General features: G+C 35.1%; 1 protein-coding gene across 4 annotated transcripts in view; it reads right to left on the bottom strand.

The window, feature by feature from the left end:
• Nucleotides 1-19027, bottom strand: part of LOC128671386 (tachykinin-like peptides receptor 99D) — a 91157-nt gene that overhangs the window by 5188 nt on the left and 66942 nt on the right. For all 4 annotated transcript variants that reach the window (XM_053747823.2, XM_064436073.1, XM_053747824.2 and 1 more), the window contains 7 exons: nt 17398-17547; nt 16992-17145; nt 13165-13339; nt 11816-11971; nt 8188-8247; nt 6399-6549; nt 837-1033 (listed from right to left, as the gene is read on the bottom strand). In XM_053747823.2, the coding sequence (XP_053603798.1) occupies nt 837-1033; nt 6399-6549; nt 8188-8247; nt 11816-11971; nt 13165-13339; nt 16992-17145; nt 17398-17532 (1028 nt within the window). In that variant the 5' untranslated portion in view covers nt 17533-17547. The remainder of the gene's footprint in view (nt 1-836; nt 1034-6398; nt 6550-8187; nt 8248-11815; nt 11972-13164; nt 13340-16991; nt 17146-17397; nt 17548-19027) is intronic.

The raw sequence follows: 19027 nt of genomic DNA, 5'->3' as shown, positions 1-19027 counted from the left end.
GGAGCCATTTTCATTTCATCATTGTTTGGGAGTTTATTTGTTACAACTTGTACGTAATCGTGTACCGAATTTCATCGAAATCCGTTCATGTGTTATTTTAGGTTATATTCTACACATTTACCAGATATCATAGAAATCCGTTCATCTTTTCATTCAAATCCGAAGAATTTTTTAATTTATAGTTCGGTTTGTGAGTTGTATGTATAAAAAAGGTAAATATTATTTTCTCTTAACTTTTTCAAAAATTTACAGGAGTGTTTAATTTAATAGCTATTAAGTATATATGTATATAGGCGAAGCGAATTTACAATTTACATTTATTTGTATTGTGAAATTTCACCTCCTTAGCGAAGACTGTCGACATGAAGTGGTTTTGATGCAACTTGCAAGATGGAAACTTGCAAGCGATGCAAACAAACTCACAAACATTGCGAGTAAACATGTATTTTCAAAAAAATATTACTTAGTTATCTTTGAAGCAACAAAATGCAAAACTGATCTCTGTAACAGCTGTGGCTGTGACGCCCTGAAACCAATGGTCCGCTTAAAAAAACCTTTATAACAAGTTTATTTGTTAGACAAATTAAAAAAGACTTTCAACATTATTTTGGCTACAACTTTTGAACGGCTGAACCGATTTTGATCAAACATATCTAAGAACAACCGCATAAAAATTAGCTATCATATAAAAAAAACACATCCAAATCGGTTCACCCTTTGATGAGCTACGGTGCCACATACACAGACAGATACACAGACACACTTAGCGGTCAAACTTATAACACCCCTCTTTTTGCGTTTTGGGGTTAAAAATGGTACTTAATAAAGTTGCTTACTTAGAATTCATCCAGCAGTAAATTATGGGGTTGTACATGGAATTGCTCATAGCGAGCCAGTAGAACCCAAGGTAGATCTCTTGTATATGGGGGTAGTTGACGACGTCGGGGTAGTATGACGTCACCACGAAGTACACGTGGAAGGGTAGCCAGCAGACCGCGAAGATCACAACCACTACGATCATCATCTTCACCACCTACGGAGAAATGTAAGGGTAAAGTTTTCATAGTGAATACATATTTAGGTAAATTTCAATTTCTGCCTATTTTTAACCGTTCCGTAACTATAAAATATAAGGAAGTCTTATGAGATATAACTTTTGAGTTTGCACGTGCGTCCGTTTATCTGAGAAAATCAGACAGATGGGCGGATAGAATGAGAATCTGAGAATTTATTTTGTAAAAATCATTCGAAAATTACATGTTCATATTACATAATATTCTATTCATAACTGACAACAACTACTGCCAATATTCGTCCCAAGAAAACTAGCATAAGCAGTTTTTGAAACTAATAAAAATGAAAAAATTCTGGAATCGAGCGGGAAATGAAAGCATGTGTGACACGTATAACAAATCCATTTAAATGAGTAGTTATATTGCCTGGCCCAAGTCAAGAAAACAACTATTGGTGGTCAAAACCCTCAGCCATGTGGATACGACCATGATGATGAATGATATTATTAAACCCATAGAATACAGATATACAAGAAACAATACAAATAAAAGTGCTGTGCACATGTGTGTGTCCATATACAAAGTGGCGTACGAATATAAAAACAAATGCATTAACATTTGGCTTTTCTATTCCTACATAAAGAAAAATGTAAATAAAAAAATGGATTTAATCTATTTCCCGTTGTTATTTCTTGTATTCAGATTCATATTATTAATTCAGACCTTGCAATCTCAAAAGGAATGAAAATAGTTTCGCTTCGTTCATATACCTTAGATTTCTATAAATTTGTTACAGGAACCAAATAGTGACAGATTTCCCTCGAGAGAGCATAAGTTTTAGTGGATCGACCCATTGAATTCTGTTTATATACAGTCTGCTTGAGAAGTTATCGCTCATTGGATTCTAAGCAGAGATTATTGTAAATTTGGGTACATTGGGTTGATGTCGTGACGTGTCGTGATGTGATGTAGTGACGATATTTAATTGTTAATTCGACAAAATAACTTGTCAAAAAGCTTTTAATTTTTGTACATTTTATTTTTAAAATACTTATTAAATTCACCGTATCATGGTACAGCAAAGCATTTTAGACGACGCGTCATCAAAATGGATAGCTACATCGAAGTTTAAATCTCTCTTTACTGTCGTTGTATACTATGCTTTTCACTTCGATTGCGATAAATTGACTACAATGTTACAAATTAGCATTATAATTTTGTTGATGTAGTACATATGCGCCTGGTAATCAGGGCCAATTGAATAACTTGCCATTTAATATTAGACGAAGCTTTTATTTTTTGCTCAAGAGCAAGGTACTTTTGAATGAGATTTTACGCCCTTGTGCAAAAAAGAAATTCATATACGAAAATTTTACTTTATGCTCTAGAGCTCAAAATCTAATTTTAGGCGATTTACCTCCAATGATAAATTCAAACTTATGACTTAACTATGAGCATGAGAAGTGAAAAAATTCTTAGTGGCCAGTACGGAAAATGATGGCACGAATTTTTATCCCGTTGCATTGTGGTTTGAAAACAATCTAACACGTTCACATATCTCATTCATAGTCCTCTTAATGGATGCCCGTGAGTGTTCCCAACCTCATGTAATCCTCTGATTTATCGTCATTTTCATCTGGCATTAATTCACATCGTTTGTTCGAACCACTAATGTCCGCACAAGGACTTTCATTAATACATTTAGATCAGGGTTTAATAAAGATAGGTAGTTACGTAGTATTCATAATCATTTTGATGTGACTCACCAACACGATATACCTATTTATTTACGTATAACATTTTTCTTTTACTTTTCTGCAAACTTTGATAGAGGTTTCGTGAAACGGGACGGAATACCGTAATTTTTTTCATGATAATTAAAATTGCTGTTCGTTGGGCTGGATTAACGTCAAGAAATGACATTTTCCAACCGAGCTAGACGGAATAAGTGGACGGTAGTGAAATGTGTGGCTCCCGCCCTAGAATAGCTAGATGGAACGATGGAAAGTGGACGGCAGTGGAGCCACATGGCTCTCGCCGTAGCCAGCACGCAGTGGCGTATTCCACGCGTATACAAGGCCACGCGTGTGGCGTTGTAAGAGACGACTCAGGAATAAAAAGCCTTGATAGTTGAGAGGCAAGGCGGCCGGCCGAAAACCATTTCAGCAGACAGCAGCTGATTCTTAAAAAAATATTTCTTTTAAGCGAATTGAAAATTCGAGACGAGACGCACTATAGTCTGAAAATCAAGCTTCATACTTATAGAAACGTAATGTCAGGAAATAATTATTAATGATATGCGTTATGTTTAGCGTTCCAATCTTTGTTATACTATTTAGTATGACGGATATGATAACTCGAACTACAAAAACAAAGATCTAAAAAAATTTTTCTAGGTATATATTTTTTGTTTTCTATGTCTTAGATTACAAACAAACAACATATATATTTATCAAAATACATAGCGAGTCATGTCATGTCAACAACATAAGATACCTACATGCTATTTAACTTAACAGTTACAAAGTCGCGGTTTTCTTTGTCAAGAACTTGTTTTCAAAGTATGTTTGCCCATAGAAAACGCTCGCTCGCGTGCGCATCGACCTTTATGTACAAAAGTTCTGCTTTATATCGAAATATATTAATTCCTTTCTTTCATTTTCGTAAAAAATATCTTTGGATTTCTTTGTATATTGAATTATTAAGATTTGCGTAACGAAGACGTCTTTTGTAAACCTTGAATTTTTATATACATAGGCCGTCTTTACATTCTATTATTAGTCATTGCTAACGCTGTTACAATTTATTCAAGTCGCCAAAAGCCATCTGACACGACTTTTATGAGTTTCAACCGCCTTCTAATGCGATTGCGTACACACTAGTGAGCTAAATAGTGGGTTATACCCGTTAACTATGACGTTAACTTTAACTTATGCAGAAAAGCGCAAAGTATGCCATTTTGTTTAAAGGAAGACGACCGCAGCGCGGCGGCGGAGGCGCGCAGCTCAAAGTTAACGTCAAAGTTGCAAAGTGCAATTGATCCTAAGTCAATTTCATGCAAGAACTTACGGGCTGTCAAATTTTATATGAAATTTACGGTAACTTAGGGTGGGACGCATCGTCAACTTTGACGTTAACTTTAACGTGCACAGAGAAACGCAAAGTACGCCGCCATTTTGTATAAACGTCAGCGGCGCGCACGTTAAAATCAACGTTAAAGTTGACGGTGCAACTCATCCTTAGTTGTTAAATAGTGTTCACTATTGCAGTTGCAAATGGATATAAAATTCACGTAAAAATGTACTGTAAAGTTGGCTTTAGATAAGCAAATTTGAATAGCTGTGTGGTGACTGCAATCTAAATAGAGTGGTGAACAGACAAGTCTGAAATCTTTACAGAAATTATTTACTTTCAATCAGTAAATGGCCTTCGACTGGATGAAAAGTTGTTTGAATTGTGAGGTTTAAGGTTTGATCCATAGATAAAAGAAAAATGGTTTGATCCTTAATAAAACGCATTATATTCATGATATATAAAGATTTCATTGAATTGAGAGTCAATCCGGCCCTTCAAAAAAGTGGTTAGAATTAGGACGAATCAAATTGAAACTCAATAATAACAATCTTTATCATATTAAATATCTTCTCTAGTGTAATCTTTTATATGATAAATGTTTTGAAATCTCATGTAACAATGTTCAAATATTGTTGACAAATGTATGTTTGCTGAAACTCAATAAATTGGACTATATAGATATAGAAGTCGTGTAACTTTACGGGACTATACAAAAAACCATTGATCTAATGGAGAATGAAAACAAATATATATTTTTTAAATTTATCATCTATATATACTATTATATAAAGAGGTAAGGGTTTGTGAGTTTGTATGTTTGAGGCGGGCAATCTCCGAAAGTACCGAACCGATTTCAAAAATTCTTTCATCATTAATATTGCTATATGCTATATTTTATCTCAAAATTCCCACTAAACTAATATAATAACTTGACAGACGTGAGGATGAGGCTTATAATGTAATATATAAAATCGGTATTTATTTCTCCGAAAACATTTTAAGTATTGGCTCACTGAAATTACTTTCATTCCACACTACATGGGTGGGATGAAAGTAATTTCAGTGAGAAGTGTGAAAAAATGTGTTCACACCAAAATAATAATATAAGACATGAATAATAAAAGGAAAATGGTATTGTTATACATTCTATGCATGATTACAGTCTCTAAACGGAGGTCGTTTAAATGTCTAAATTAACAAAATAGGACCCTAGGGCTCAACGAAAGTAATTTTGTCTAATTTATTGACCGTTTTATTTTAAAACCCAAAATTTTAACGTAATTAAGTATATTATCAGTGGGTTCACTTCTTTGTATATCGGATAGACTGCCATTCAGTGTGAAGAGGGTTCCAAAATAGAATTTGAATCAGTTGATTTATAAGTGGGGAAAAACTTGAATTGTCCTAATCTTCGCGTACAAAATTCCTAATTTTGTGTACGCGAAGAGTCGAATACCGAGTTCAATATGTTACTTCTTGAAAACACTGGCGTAATTCTGCATTCTGTAAATTAATAGCAATTCTGTGATCGAAGATCTATATGACCTACTCGGCTCTACACGTGTGGCATTAGATATGTATTAATAGTAATGTTTTATTTGTTTGTAATCCTATCCGTCACGCTGTATGATCCCTCTGTCATTGGCTCAAGTCCTCCATAGTGCAGGCTGGGGGGCTGTTGGAAGGCCATAGACGAATTATTCTTGTCGAGTCGGAATGGCTATTCAGACAGTGTTCTATCAGTATGTATCTCCGCAGCCCTATATCCTGCACTGTCGGGGATTTGAACGACGCCAGAGCAACATCATTTAAAAAAAAAATGGTAAGCACTTCTGGCATGATAAGGACCAACACTGTTTGAATGAGTTTTTTTCGGCATTTCTTCTCAGCAGTGGTCGTTCCGAAATGCTAGTAGTTTGTAGGCTTTGGTAAATATAATTTAATTTAGAATATGACGTGAAAATCTGTGATGGCATAATTTCTGAATAAATGATTGGAATTAGATTTTGACATCAGCGTGAGCTATAGGAAAAAAACTAAATTCAATTGGGTCTCTATAGTATAAAAAATTAAGCCATACCTGATGTAATATATACTGTATTATGGCATAATGATTTTTAAACATAACGTTCTTACGCATAACTGTTAATGCATAACTAATTGAAGCATAGTTAACCTAACCTAAAAGTTTATTGTGCCACATTTATTCCAACTAAATCAATTATGATTTAGACCAAATAAATTATGCCAAAGAAAGGGACCCGAATTCAAAACCTTCTTCTGACCATCATCATTTAAATGGTATCTTACCCTCCGCTTGCTCTTGACGTTGTCCAGCTGCCGCTGTGTGCACTCCCCAATGGACTGCGACCCCCACAGCTCCACCCCCACCCTCGCATACGTGTATGTCATGGAGATGATCGGCAGAAAATATGTTAGTACCATGAACGATACGTTGTATCTGAAAATTAGACCAAAATTAGTATTTTTGTAAAACTATAGTAAATTATACAGACACCTAAATCTTACTCAGGACACAACTATTATTGGTGAAAACCGTACAAAAATAGTTTTTGAGTTTATCGCGTAGACAAATGTGATAAGGGGACTTCTTTTTTATAATATCTAAGGATTTGGATACTACCAAAGATCTAAGTTGATTGAATAAACATTTTGATCCTGTTGACAATGCATACCGCATTTTCAACCACGGGGGAACCTTGCGTTAGGTATTTTTGGATCAGTGACTCACCGAGAACGCGAGAAATTCTCCCTCGTCACATTTTTTCTTATTATTGAATAGTTCCATGTCGAATGATTGGAAAATATGTTCTTTGTGACACAGGATAACAAAATCGCCTTAATAGTATAGTAGGTTTATTTGGGGCCGAAGCCAACATTGAAGATGCTTTTTTAGACCTTATTATTCTAATAAGTGATTTGGTTGTGTGGAGATCTATGCCTTAATGTAGGTACCATTTGTTTGATTTTCTTTTAGTTATAATGAGAGTACAGTCAACTATAAATAGACCTTATGTTATAAGAATATAGTGGCAAATCTGCAATGGTTTTAGGTTGGATTTGCTGCGGACTTTACTATAACGACTGTTGGCTTGCAGAGACCACTTAGGGAATTCCATTTGGTGAAAATTAGTCCTCTTTGTCACTAATAAATTAATAGTCTTGACAAGATGATAAACATACGCAAATTGATAGTGAAATTTAACGAGATAAAATAAATAAGGATTATCTTTCCCCCAACTCTGCACACAACGCTTAGACATAAAATTGTTTATAGCATTTTTATCAAAATTGTTTTGAAAATATAGCAGTCTGCGCAAAACGAAGAGTTTTCCAAAAATCATTTAACTTAAAAATTGCTGCTCAGCTTGGTGGCATCAACTTTTTACTGCCTTTTTTTATAACCGGCGTCATGGGGTTATGAAGACATTATTAAAAAGTAATTTTATGTCACTTCCAAGGAAGGAGATTTAAGTATGATTAAGAGGTGGTTAACATTACCATCTTAAACGTTTAAGATGTCATTCCATAACTATTTATTATTAATTATTCAATTCTTGAAATAGTACTAAATGAGTTGGAACGACCACGCAGACAGGTCAATAAATTATGTCTTCACCATCCCAATCGGTTGAATCAATCAAACAATACTTTACAATAGATAGCTGTGAAGCGACGGTGGCCTATGTGGATAAGACTGCCAGCCTGTCATCGAAAGGTCCCAGGTTCAAATCCCACTCGTGCCACATGAGTTAATGTACTGATTCAATGCCACATGAATTAATGTACTGATAATGTGTGTAGTCGCCATTAGAAATATCTTCTACGAGTTAGTTCTATAGTACATTATACATCAAGATCGTAAATGGAAGCATTTTGGCACAGGCCCTAATCAACTTTTCACTTTCAATTGCGATTTTTATAACTTATTTTGGTTAATAAAGTTATTGGTCACTCATAAGTTGATTAGACGAAGATTTTACTTTATGCTCAAGAGTTTAAAATCAAATTTTACGCCACTTATATCTTCTAACGAAATCGAGCAAACGTTTTAAAACAATTTTAATTTTAAACTTACATGTATTCGTGTTGAGATCTTGTGGTGGTTCCGTCGGGCCACTCCGGGAAGCAGACGCGTCTGTAAACATAATATCCATTAGACGAAGTAGGCAAAGTCGATTAGCGGTAAATACCTAGGGAAAACAGCGGGGCGATCGAAATGGGATTATTTTCATAATTTCACTTTATGAGATGAGGGATGAGTAAAGAAATAACTAAAATAAAAATAATTTAGAAAATGTGTGAATATATACCCATGATCTATAGCTCAGTTGCGTTCCGTCGTCCACGAAGGACAACACAAATTGTATGAAGATGGAGCACAACGAAGTCATAATGGACGGAGCACGACTGAGCAATGAGACAAGGCATTTTTATGACCCCTTTAAAAACGCAATACCGTATTGTTAAAATCTTTGCAATATCTCTGGAAACAAATACAATATAATTTCGGAGGTCGGAGTAGTGATTTTTTTATTAATGCCTTCGTATCGGTCCGTGGCATCGTAACAGCCAAACGGCTGAACCAATTTTGATCTAGTTTTTTTTTTATTTGAAAGAGAATTTAATCGAATGTTCAGTCGTTTGGAAATCACCAGCTCTTTTCTATAGCAGATGATGCAAGAGACTTCGGAGGGGGTTATACGCATAATATACATCGTAAGCGACTGCCCTTCATACTTTTACACGTGGAACGTTATTGTGTTGTGGAGTATACGAATTACGCACGTTTATTGTATCGAGTAAATTACTTGAAGCTCCTTGGGATTTTTCGGGATAATATTGATGATTGATTTCTTTTGTTTTTATTATGATTACGAAGCAAAAAAGAAACAGACAAACATTGGGTAATTCGAACGTAGAGCATCTGTTCTTATAAGTAGGTCAGAACAAGCAAGCGTTTTTGAAGACCTTTTGGACCTCTAAACCGAAACTTGTAAATATGTCTGTAACTTTTAATAATGTTCATATTTCTTTAGTTAGTAGTTTGTAGTGTAATGTGTAGTTTGAAATAATTTCTTTGCATAATTAATTAAATCATATAAATATCTTCTATCCATTGCATTTTGTTATAAGACTATTTTTTTCTCTTTTTCTCTCTTCTGAGCGTTTTCCCTGTCTTTCTCAGCCGTTGGGTGTCGGAGCCTAGGGTTCGCTTTCCTATTTTTCCGCTAACCCACAGCATCCCTAGATGTCAGACCTCTTTTTTCTATATGACCAATATTTTCCAGAAGCCCGAATCGCGGTTGTAGGTACTAATGGTCAGGTAGCGGAACACGAAAGCGAAATCGCAGCACGCAGCTAGCTAGTCTTACTAGAGGAATCAAAATGAGACAAAAATCAGATATCAACCAATAAAATTCACTGCAATTTTGTAACCGACATCAAAAGCAGGGATAGAGGTGCCAGCGCTTTAAAACTTTATAACAGCATTTACTCTTGATGTTGGAATCAGAGTTATAGGTTATAGGCTTATAGGTTTTCATTGTTTCTTTCTCATCCTCGAGTGTTCCAGGTTGCATTGAGGACTGCCACGCCACTATCACAGAGGTCAGCGTAATATATAAACCTTAAAATGTTCAAAATCTAATGTTATTGTTGCTTACAAGCTATAAATAATTAAATGAACAACACACAACGGCTCACACTAAGGTGTGGGTTGTTGCGTGAGTGTGTAAGCTTAGTGCTTATACGCTAAGCTTGTATCGCGGGTCCGATGGACACAAACACAGAAACGGGTATGATATGATTAATTGTATCCTTCTGGGACAGGACTATACGCCTAAGTTTTAATTTTTATGATACATTGAATAGAACATAGAATATAGGAAAAACCTGACGAGAATGATATTAATAACTTAAATAAAACATATCTTAGTATAGTATGTAACGGTTTGTTTTATTTTAGTGCTTGTTTTTCTTCTTCTTGTTGTTTAGCTTCTCTCTCACGAATACTGTAAAAGTCAATCAAGAGACAGGGTTGTTATTTGGAGATTCTTCTATATGTGAAACCAGTCGCTATTTTTACATGATGTGTTTTTACCATGATTTGTCTCGATGTCATAAAAATGCTTGTTAGTTTACGTTACAATTTTTTTGTGTTATTTATGTAAATTTTGAAGCTCCACCCGTTTTGCCTTTTTATGTTTGGTTCTAAATTGTAGAAGGTGCCTTACGCAATTAAGTCCACCCATTTTAAAATTTTATGTTGTGCAATAAAGTTCAAATAAATAAAAATAAAACGCGGATGCAGATATTCGCTACAATACTTATCGGTATTAATATTCTGAATAGCGGTCATTTAAGAGCTCCAACAAAGAAGTCAGACCTTTAAGTGCTCAATCAAAGTAGATACGTATCGATCACCGGGGTCAGAATAGGGTCAAAGAGACTGTAACTCTCCAGATAAGAATTTTGCATGCGCGCGAAATAAGTAGGTGTCATTTATTTACTTTTAGTAACCATTTATCTTTATATATATATATTACTAGAATTTGCCCGGGTCTTCGCTCCCGTGGGAATTTTGAAACAAAATATGGGCTATAACAATCTTGGATAATGTACCTTTAAAGAAATAAAGAATTTTTGAAATCGGTTTGATAGTTTCGGAGATTACCCGCCTCAATCATACAAACTCACAAACGCTTATCTCTTTATTATAATAGTATAGATTTAGTAGGAAAGGTAGAAGGAAGAAGAGGCCAAGAAGAACCAAAGAGAGCTCCTTTCATGCCAGCTCGCACTGCCGCTGAACCAGACATATGCCGCCGACGCGAATGCGTGAACATTGTATAGTTAGTATGAGTGCTTTTATTTACTGGAATAAAAAACCAGCAAACTACATTCAACTTCAAACTAAAGCGTTAAGAAGCAAACTTACTTTCGTATTTAAAATATTCGTTAGGATTTATAAAAATTAGTTTTAGTCTAGCTTCATGTTATTGTGATAAGTTGACTTAACTTTAATGTTAAGTATACAGGGACATACTTCCGGTAAGTATGTCCAGTTAAATAGTGTGTGTTATCTTAGGGGTTTGAACTACATCCGGGACAGCGGAGAGGAAACCCTTTCGATGGGCTATCATATTAGGGTTAGAACAATCTGGGGCCAGCTATTGTCTTCATTAGTAATGTACATAGCGGATCCTGGGCTTCGACGATCAATGGCTACGGATGAAACCGTGAAAACAATCAGATGAGAACTTGCAATGTATGTAAATATGTATGTTCGGATGGAATCTTGTAATACAATTTTGAAGCAGGTATTGTATAATTTTGTACGCACCGACATAATATTTTTGTCACGCATTGTTTGCAACAAGATCTCTTTGATCGACAATAATAAAAGCTTATGACAATAAAATATTTTTGAAAAAAAAAAAATGTTTTTTTTCTATCCAGCTGCGTTTAGAGGTTTGAACTAAACATGCGTTAGGACATTTAATTAGGTATATCCCGATGCTTTCGCATTTTTATAAATGCGTAATGTCATGTACTAATGATAGGAAGCTAGGCTATCCTAATATATAGGATAGAATTCCTTGAATATAAGAAAAGTGGTTCAGGTTGTTTTATCTTGAAATGATTACACGAGATGAATAAAGCACGATTTTATTAAAAAAAAAAAAACAAGACAAAGTACGTACCTTGTGCTGCCATCTGGTAACAAGGTGGTGTCAGTGGTGAAGTAAACCAGGTTCGGACTGCTGATGATGGAGCTCCCAGCCCAGATTGCCGCCGCTATACCCAGCGTGGCGCGCTTGCCCAGCCGTGGGCGTAGTGGGCTCATTATGGCTACGTATCTGTAGGAAAATAAATAAATTATTTTTGTTGTTGATTGCTCTGTGTCAATGTTTGCGTGTAGGAAATAGTGTAGGGCTTTTTCCCCCTGAACGAATGAGTATTAATATTATCTTCGGGTATCAAAGTTATGTTCGGGTTTATCCTTTATTTGTTCCTAGTGCTAGCTCTGTTAAATATCACACATTTTCAAGATGTTTACGGTTTTTTATGGTTATTGGTTTATTGTTTAATCCCACTTTTAGTTTTTCAATAACATCTATTTATCAAACTTTCCCTTTAGAAGTGTAGTGTGTGAAGAAAAATGTTAACATGCAATATTTTTCAAAGGGTGAAAATATATTCGGACTAAGAATCCGTGGGTTGAATTTGGCAAACGTCCATATTGATTTATGTGTGCATACATGCGTCTACAGTGTATAAATAGGATTAAGTCACGTATATAAACACCATATTTCTGCGACATTATTGAAACGAGCTTACACTAATTATGCGCGATTTTGGGAATTTGAGCAAATATTTGACGAATGTCGTTAGTTTGTGATAAATAGGGCTGTGTGTTCAACAGTGGTTTGTAATAGGCTGTGATGGATTGTAAGACGGATGGACGGAAGGGCAGAAACAAAAGACTTTTGTTTGGCGGTTACATTGTGTGTTTTGGCAATCAAAAGGCCGTGTTATACCAGATTATATTTTTCCTTATTTAATTACATTGAAAATAAATGGCCATGCAAGAACAAGACGAGACTTAGTCAGTCGTGGTCTTGATCTTGCGCCAATCCAACTCGTATTGGTCTTTCGCAGTCTTTGTCTTGGTCAGACCAAGTCAGGACTGATTTGATGTCGTCAAGATAAGCGTGCCAACAAGAAAATATAGGCTATAAATCATAATTCTATGTCGACGGGAAGTACTTTAAAGAAAATATACAACATCAATGATCATTTATGTTGGATATCTTTTGATCGCGGTGACTCACAAGTTAGATTTTTTCACAGCAATAACAGACCATAGACACAAACAAGTGTTAAATATTTTCTAACTATAAGCATTTTTAAACAAAATGAGTTTTGACATATGCTCAAAGATAATAGATGGATAACGAAGTGATAGTATATCTCTTACATACTATAACCGTTGTCCGGTTTAAACTTCTGTGAAATGGAACCCTAAAAAGGACTCTTGGCAGAATCTCACCTGTCTATACTGATAGCCATGAGGGTGAACACTGAAGCAGAAATGCTGAGGACCGCGATGAACTGGCAGAACTTGCAGTAGAAGTGGCCGAAGGGCCAGTCGGAGTACAGCATGTAGGTGAAGTTGAAGGTGACGTTGAGGGTCGACACCATCGCGTCTGCCACGGACAGGTTCACTGGGGGAAGAGGAAATTGTACCAATATAAGTTAATTAAAAGACCATACCACCTGGCGTGACCATAGCATCCTGCATAGAGTGCCTGGGTTCGATTCTCGATTCTCAGCATAAATATTTGAACCCATACTGCGCTTCTGTGTATGAGTCAATATATGTATAGGATCAATGAAACTTAGTGCTTAATATATATCTCGTCTCGTTTCCTGCTGATCTCTTCAAGTAATCAGTCGTCTAACATAATTCAGATCCAAAACTGCTTACCCCGTGATGTGAATCCCATAATTTTCATCTAAAACTATGCTAATCGGTAGCTGACCTTTTTACATTATAGGGCGATTAATTTGCAAAATTTTACCTAATATTGAAATTACTCTCGTGGCTGAGCGACCCAGTCTTCGTTATGCAATCAGTCACCTTATTTCCTGAACCAATATTTTGAACATTTTAATATAGGAATAATATAGCGTGAGTTGCAACGTTAAATTTGACGTTGAGTTTAAAAGGCACGCCGCCGCTGACGTTTAGACAAAGACGTACTTTGCGATTTTCTGCGTACGTTAAAGTTTACGTCAAAATTGACGGTACAACCTACCCTAAAGGTTTGTTCATATAACAGAAATGGGTGTAATTGTACATTATAGTTTAAAAAATAATATCTTAATATCTACTTACACTATTATTATAAAATTTAAGTGTTTGTTTGTAGGAGGTTAACTTCTGAATTATCCGAAAGATTTCTTAAATTCTATCTCTGTTTGGAAGCTTTGTTATTTCTGAGTATTTTCTACCTCGACACTCCCACAGTAGAGAAGCCTCGGAACGCAGCAAAGACGAAGTATGAAAAATAATTTATTTAACTTTTGAATTCAGAGCAATTATTACCCATCAAGGGTGATTTATTAACATTAATATGTTATGTTTAATCTGTTATGATTATAACACACACTTAGACAGATATACAGAGAGAATGAGGTCTGAAGGAATGAACTACCCATTTGATCGAAGCCTCTGTTTTCCCCTAACCTCCTTCAAATATTGTAGTATGATATCCTTACTTCACTTTGATCCAGAAATTTGATTGGATCTTATGGGAACTAAAGGATGCTTTGTTTCTATGATAAGACAATATAACCTTATTTAACTTTATGTCTATTGATTTAGGTAAATACACCAGTATATTTGAAGATTAACATCTCCCAAATCAATATTTATGCAGGGAAAGGTTAGATTTCACTAAATTACAAGAACAGACACCCCGGGGCTTCGCTCCCGTGGGAATTTCGGGATAAAAAGTGCCCTATGTGTTATTTATTCCAGGTTATATTCTACCTGTGTACCACCTCCTCACATGTTATGAAACAAAGTCCGATGCCACGTCTGTCTTTCTGTTCGCCATAAACTCAAAAATGACTGCACGGATTTTCACGCGGTTTTAATTAACAGTGTTATTTCTGAGAAAGATTTAGGTGTTTATCCTAATCCTAACTAAAATTACAAATGCGAGAGTAAGTTGGTTTGTTACACATCTTCACGCTTGATCTACTACTCAACTAATCGACTCTATCGACTAAACTCGAGTGAAGCATCGGGCAATAGCTAGTTTATTATGTTTTTACCCGAGCGAAGCCGGGACGGGCCTTTAACACCGCGATTCAGATCCGTCCGATGGCACGTTTCACACAATTTGTTGGATAATTCCGCGAATGACGTGGATGCCTCTCGTCGGCTTTCCATTCCATTATGTTTGACGTGAGTGCTTTGAGAACATAATCGAAACAAGCATCCCATTACGTAAAGTATTACCGCTGAGATTTGTTTTTATAAAGATTTATTTGAAGGTAAATGGGCAGACTCTAAAAACTTATTTATTTCTTATTGTTGTGTCTGCGAAGTTCAAGCAGGGCTGTATCGATTTCTTCAACAATATTGTCTGACAACTAAAAATGCCGAAGTTCGTGCCAAGTGAATTTAAGAAAAAGAAGATCGGCCCTGGGCTTCTAGGCTTCTTAGCCGTAAATGATCCTTCGAAATAATATTATATTACCTCTCTCTCTCAGATAAGAGAGAGAGAGAGAGGTAATATAATATTATTTCGAAGAAAATTTTCGGCAGCTGTTGGATAGAATTAAATGGATAAATTTGATCCAAACGTTGAAACTAATATGTTTTACGAGTGGCCGATTTTATCACTGGAAAAAGTAGGTCGATAGGACGGCGATGACGTTTGATTATAATCATGGTATTAAAAATATACTTAATACTTGGTTTTTACGATATCTCGTAAACACATTGAAAGTTCTTATAAAACGTAACAACTCAAAATAGTATAATTTGTTTGATGGTTCGGATAATTTCACTAGCGCATAGTGTGGTAAATACTTCCGTATCGTTTCTATGATATTTAGATGAAATATAAAGGACAACACCCCCGACCGCAACGTTTGTGGGTCCAATGAACACAAACACAGAATCGAGTTAGTACAACAGACCCAAATCTGCAGATAAATATTTGTGATCCCGAAATATTTGAAAATAGAGCAACAAAATATAAGTGGGTCTTGGTTGGAGTAAATAAAAAGTAATTTTGATGCTTCATTAATTAAAAGTTGTAAATTAAAAAAAATTATGAGGCTTTCCTTTTTATTGTCATCCTATACCGCAATTTTACCAAAATGTAAATGCTATTTTATACTCCTGTGAACCTAAAAATTGGTAATCATACTCATCATCTTTGAAGTGAAAATAACTTGAAATATTAGGTAAGAGGAAGAAGAAGAAAATATAATAATACCGTGTATCTCTATGGTGATGGGACAATATGTAAGATATTTTACTTTGAAATTCACGCGCGCGAAGCCGCGGGAAAAGCTAGTGGCTTATAAAACTATATCCGTCATGTTTATTAAACGTTTTGACAAGCTTAATTTTCATGTGTATTTTTTTACTTTCATTTAAGACATGTTTTGAATTAATAGAATAATCATAATTCAAAAGGTCAAAAATTGTGCGAAATTCCCCGAAATTATTATTAAATAACTTCTGGAATTAAAGTTTTTTTTTATTATTTATAATCGTGGTCATTTTCTTTTGTTTGAGCATCATGTATTGTTTTAATAATTATTGAACTTAAATAGTTGAGAATTTCAGGGACTCTGATAAAAATCAAGCTTCCTATTAAGTATATGTAGGTATGTTATTTTGTGTGTTACTTAACATAACATGTATAACAGAACTGCAACAAGAAAGCCTTGAATTTCAAACGAAATTAAAAAGCAAACGGTTCGTGATTATAAAAGTTGATAAAACCATCGAAACAGTACTTAAATCCTAAACTAAACGAAGTTATAGAGGAAGATATGTAAGAAAGAATAAAGTTATTGATTTAAACAATAAGGTTGTTATAGGTCATATAAGCTGACCACTTTTATTTTAACTCTTAGATGACGTATCGCACTACTGGATAATGGCTATGGCCAGCCCCAGGCAGGTCTCTATTCTTCACCTGCCTCGAGGGTCTACTGGAAATAAAATCCTTTAGAAATAAGTAGTACCTTTGTACATAGTTTCCTATTTGTAAGTTTTATATTTACACTGTTATGTTGTGTACATACATAAATAAATAAAATAAACAAAAAATATATCACACTCACCCAAGAAGTAGTTAGTGACGCTTCTCATCCTCTTGTTGGCCAGTACAATCCAGATGACCACCAGATTGCCCACGGTGGCCACCACCACCATGCCAGCGAATAGTACAGTCCACAGCACTTGTCTCCACCACGGCAGGATGAATGATTGGTAAGGCTGAAAGATGACAAGTTGATATTGATTTGTGCGAGTGAATCTACCGAGATAGAAGACAGTTTGGGAGACTGAGATTTATGGAGTAACTAAAATTAAAGAGCACAAAATCACTAGGTGTAGGTGATTGCTGAAAATTTAGTGTTGGCCCGATTTGTTCAGCGGGTAAAGCTCACACACTTAGTACCTTAAGCTTTCTTTGTTCATGTGTGTATGTTTGTGTGCTCGATAAAGACTGTTCAATTCTAAATTTACCTCTGTAAAATTCTGAGTGTCGTTGACATACACCTTGTTGACCTCATCGTAAAAAGTGACGTAGATGTTGTGCTGGTCGCTGACGTACTCCGTGGACCGGTTGGAGGCTGAGGTCGGGCTGAGCTCGTCCAGCATTGCTTGGCTTTACACCTGAGGAGAGAAACAAGAATAAGTAGATATTCGCAGCATATTCAGATTAAACTAGCACGTTCTAGCGTCGCTAGGGTAAAAATATAAAAACTTATACATCCAAATATTCATTTAATTATTTATTCTTCAGGAATTACACTATCTAATGGTGAAAACCGCGTAGAAATGCGTGCAGTAGTTTTTTTAATTTATCACGAACATACAAACAGACACGCGGCAGACGAATTTGTTTTATAATGTGTAAGGATGTAAGGAAGGAAGGTAGACCTCTCGCCTCTCATATGGACTCCTTGAAATAGTGATAAAAGTTTCTGGAAGAAGAATAGCGCTTATATCATATACATATTAATTTTAAGTGGATTCTTGACGTCAATTTGACGAATATTCGTGCTATCTTAAAGATCTCTTTGAAATCTCGAAATCTTAGAAAAACTTCTCTTGAAACATTAAACTTGAAACATTATCGAAATATTATGGAATTCTTCTCCCAAAATAATTTATAACTAGAATGATTTATTATTTATCATGTTAAATTCCTAAGTGTTTCATTACTTCTCAACTAAATTCGATTTCTCAACAAGATTTTATTTATTGCCAGGTCGGACCTAATAAGTAATTAATATCGGTGATGTTTTAATACATAGACATTTACCTCGCCGAGAATCATTTAGTTGCTGATTAGGTCTTATTTTTTGCTAATAACAAGCTATAGATAGCTACATAAAATTATATTTAATAAATTTTAAAATGAAATTGTATCGTGTAGACAGAAAGCTTCTTAATTAATGGGTAGAGCAGCAGAGTTTAATTGAAAAAAATTCCAACGCGCCCGCTCGATAAGAAAATAATGCATTTTTTGTTGGTTTAAGTAATAATATTGTGTACGAAAATATATGTATGTGTGTATGTTTATGTAAAACATTGATCAGATCTTTAATTAAAAATAATAGACCCAGAACCCAAAAGTTCGTGAAGGAAAACAGCACCAGCAATATTTTTTCTAGAATTTTTCTATTTTTTCTGGATTACTTTAGAAAGAAGAATCAAGAGATTGTACAGTCATCGATGAAAAATGTTCTACTTATAAATGTAGCTTTTTACATCTGTTATTACATAAATTATGAAAATTTTCATCCATATTTCCCAAGATACTTCTCAAATTAAAAATTGATTACAGCGTTAGGCCGCCATTCTGTGTATTTGATTTATTGTATGCATACCACCATTTATGGCCTAAAAGATCGTATGTTGTATGTTCTTGGCATTTGATTGTAAAACTGAAAATTCAACAATTCGTGAACCACGTCAGCTAATGGATGAAATTGGAGCTGATAATGAAATGGGTGGGCGTGTCGGCCGCCAAAATGTGCGTGTGCAAACATTCGGACATAAAATATTAACATTATGGGTATGGCATACCATTCAATTTGCTGTGAAATGCGTAATCACATCGATTTGAATGGCTAAAAGTCACAAATGT

Source organism: Plodia interpunctella, chromosome 7 (genome assembly GCF_027563975.2).
Source record: "Plodia interpunctella isolate USDA-ARS_2022_Savannah chromosome 7, ilPloInte3.2, whole genome shotgun sequence".
Taxonomy (NCBI): domain Eukaryota; kingdom Metazoa; phylum Arthropoda; class Insecta; order Lepidoptera; family Pyralidae; genus Plodia; species Plodia interpunctella.
This window is presented reverse-complemented; position numbering and strand designations above follow the sequence as displayed.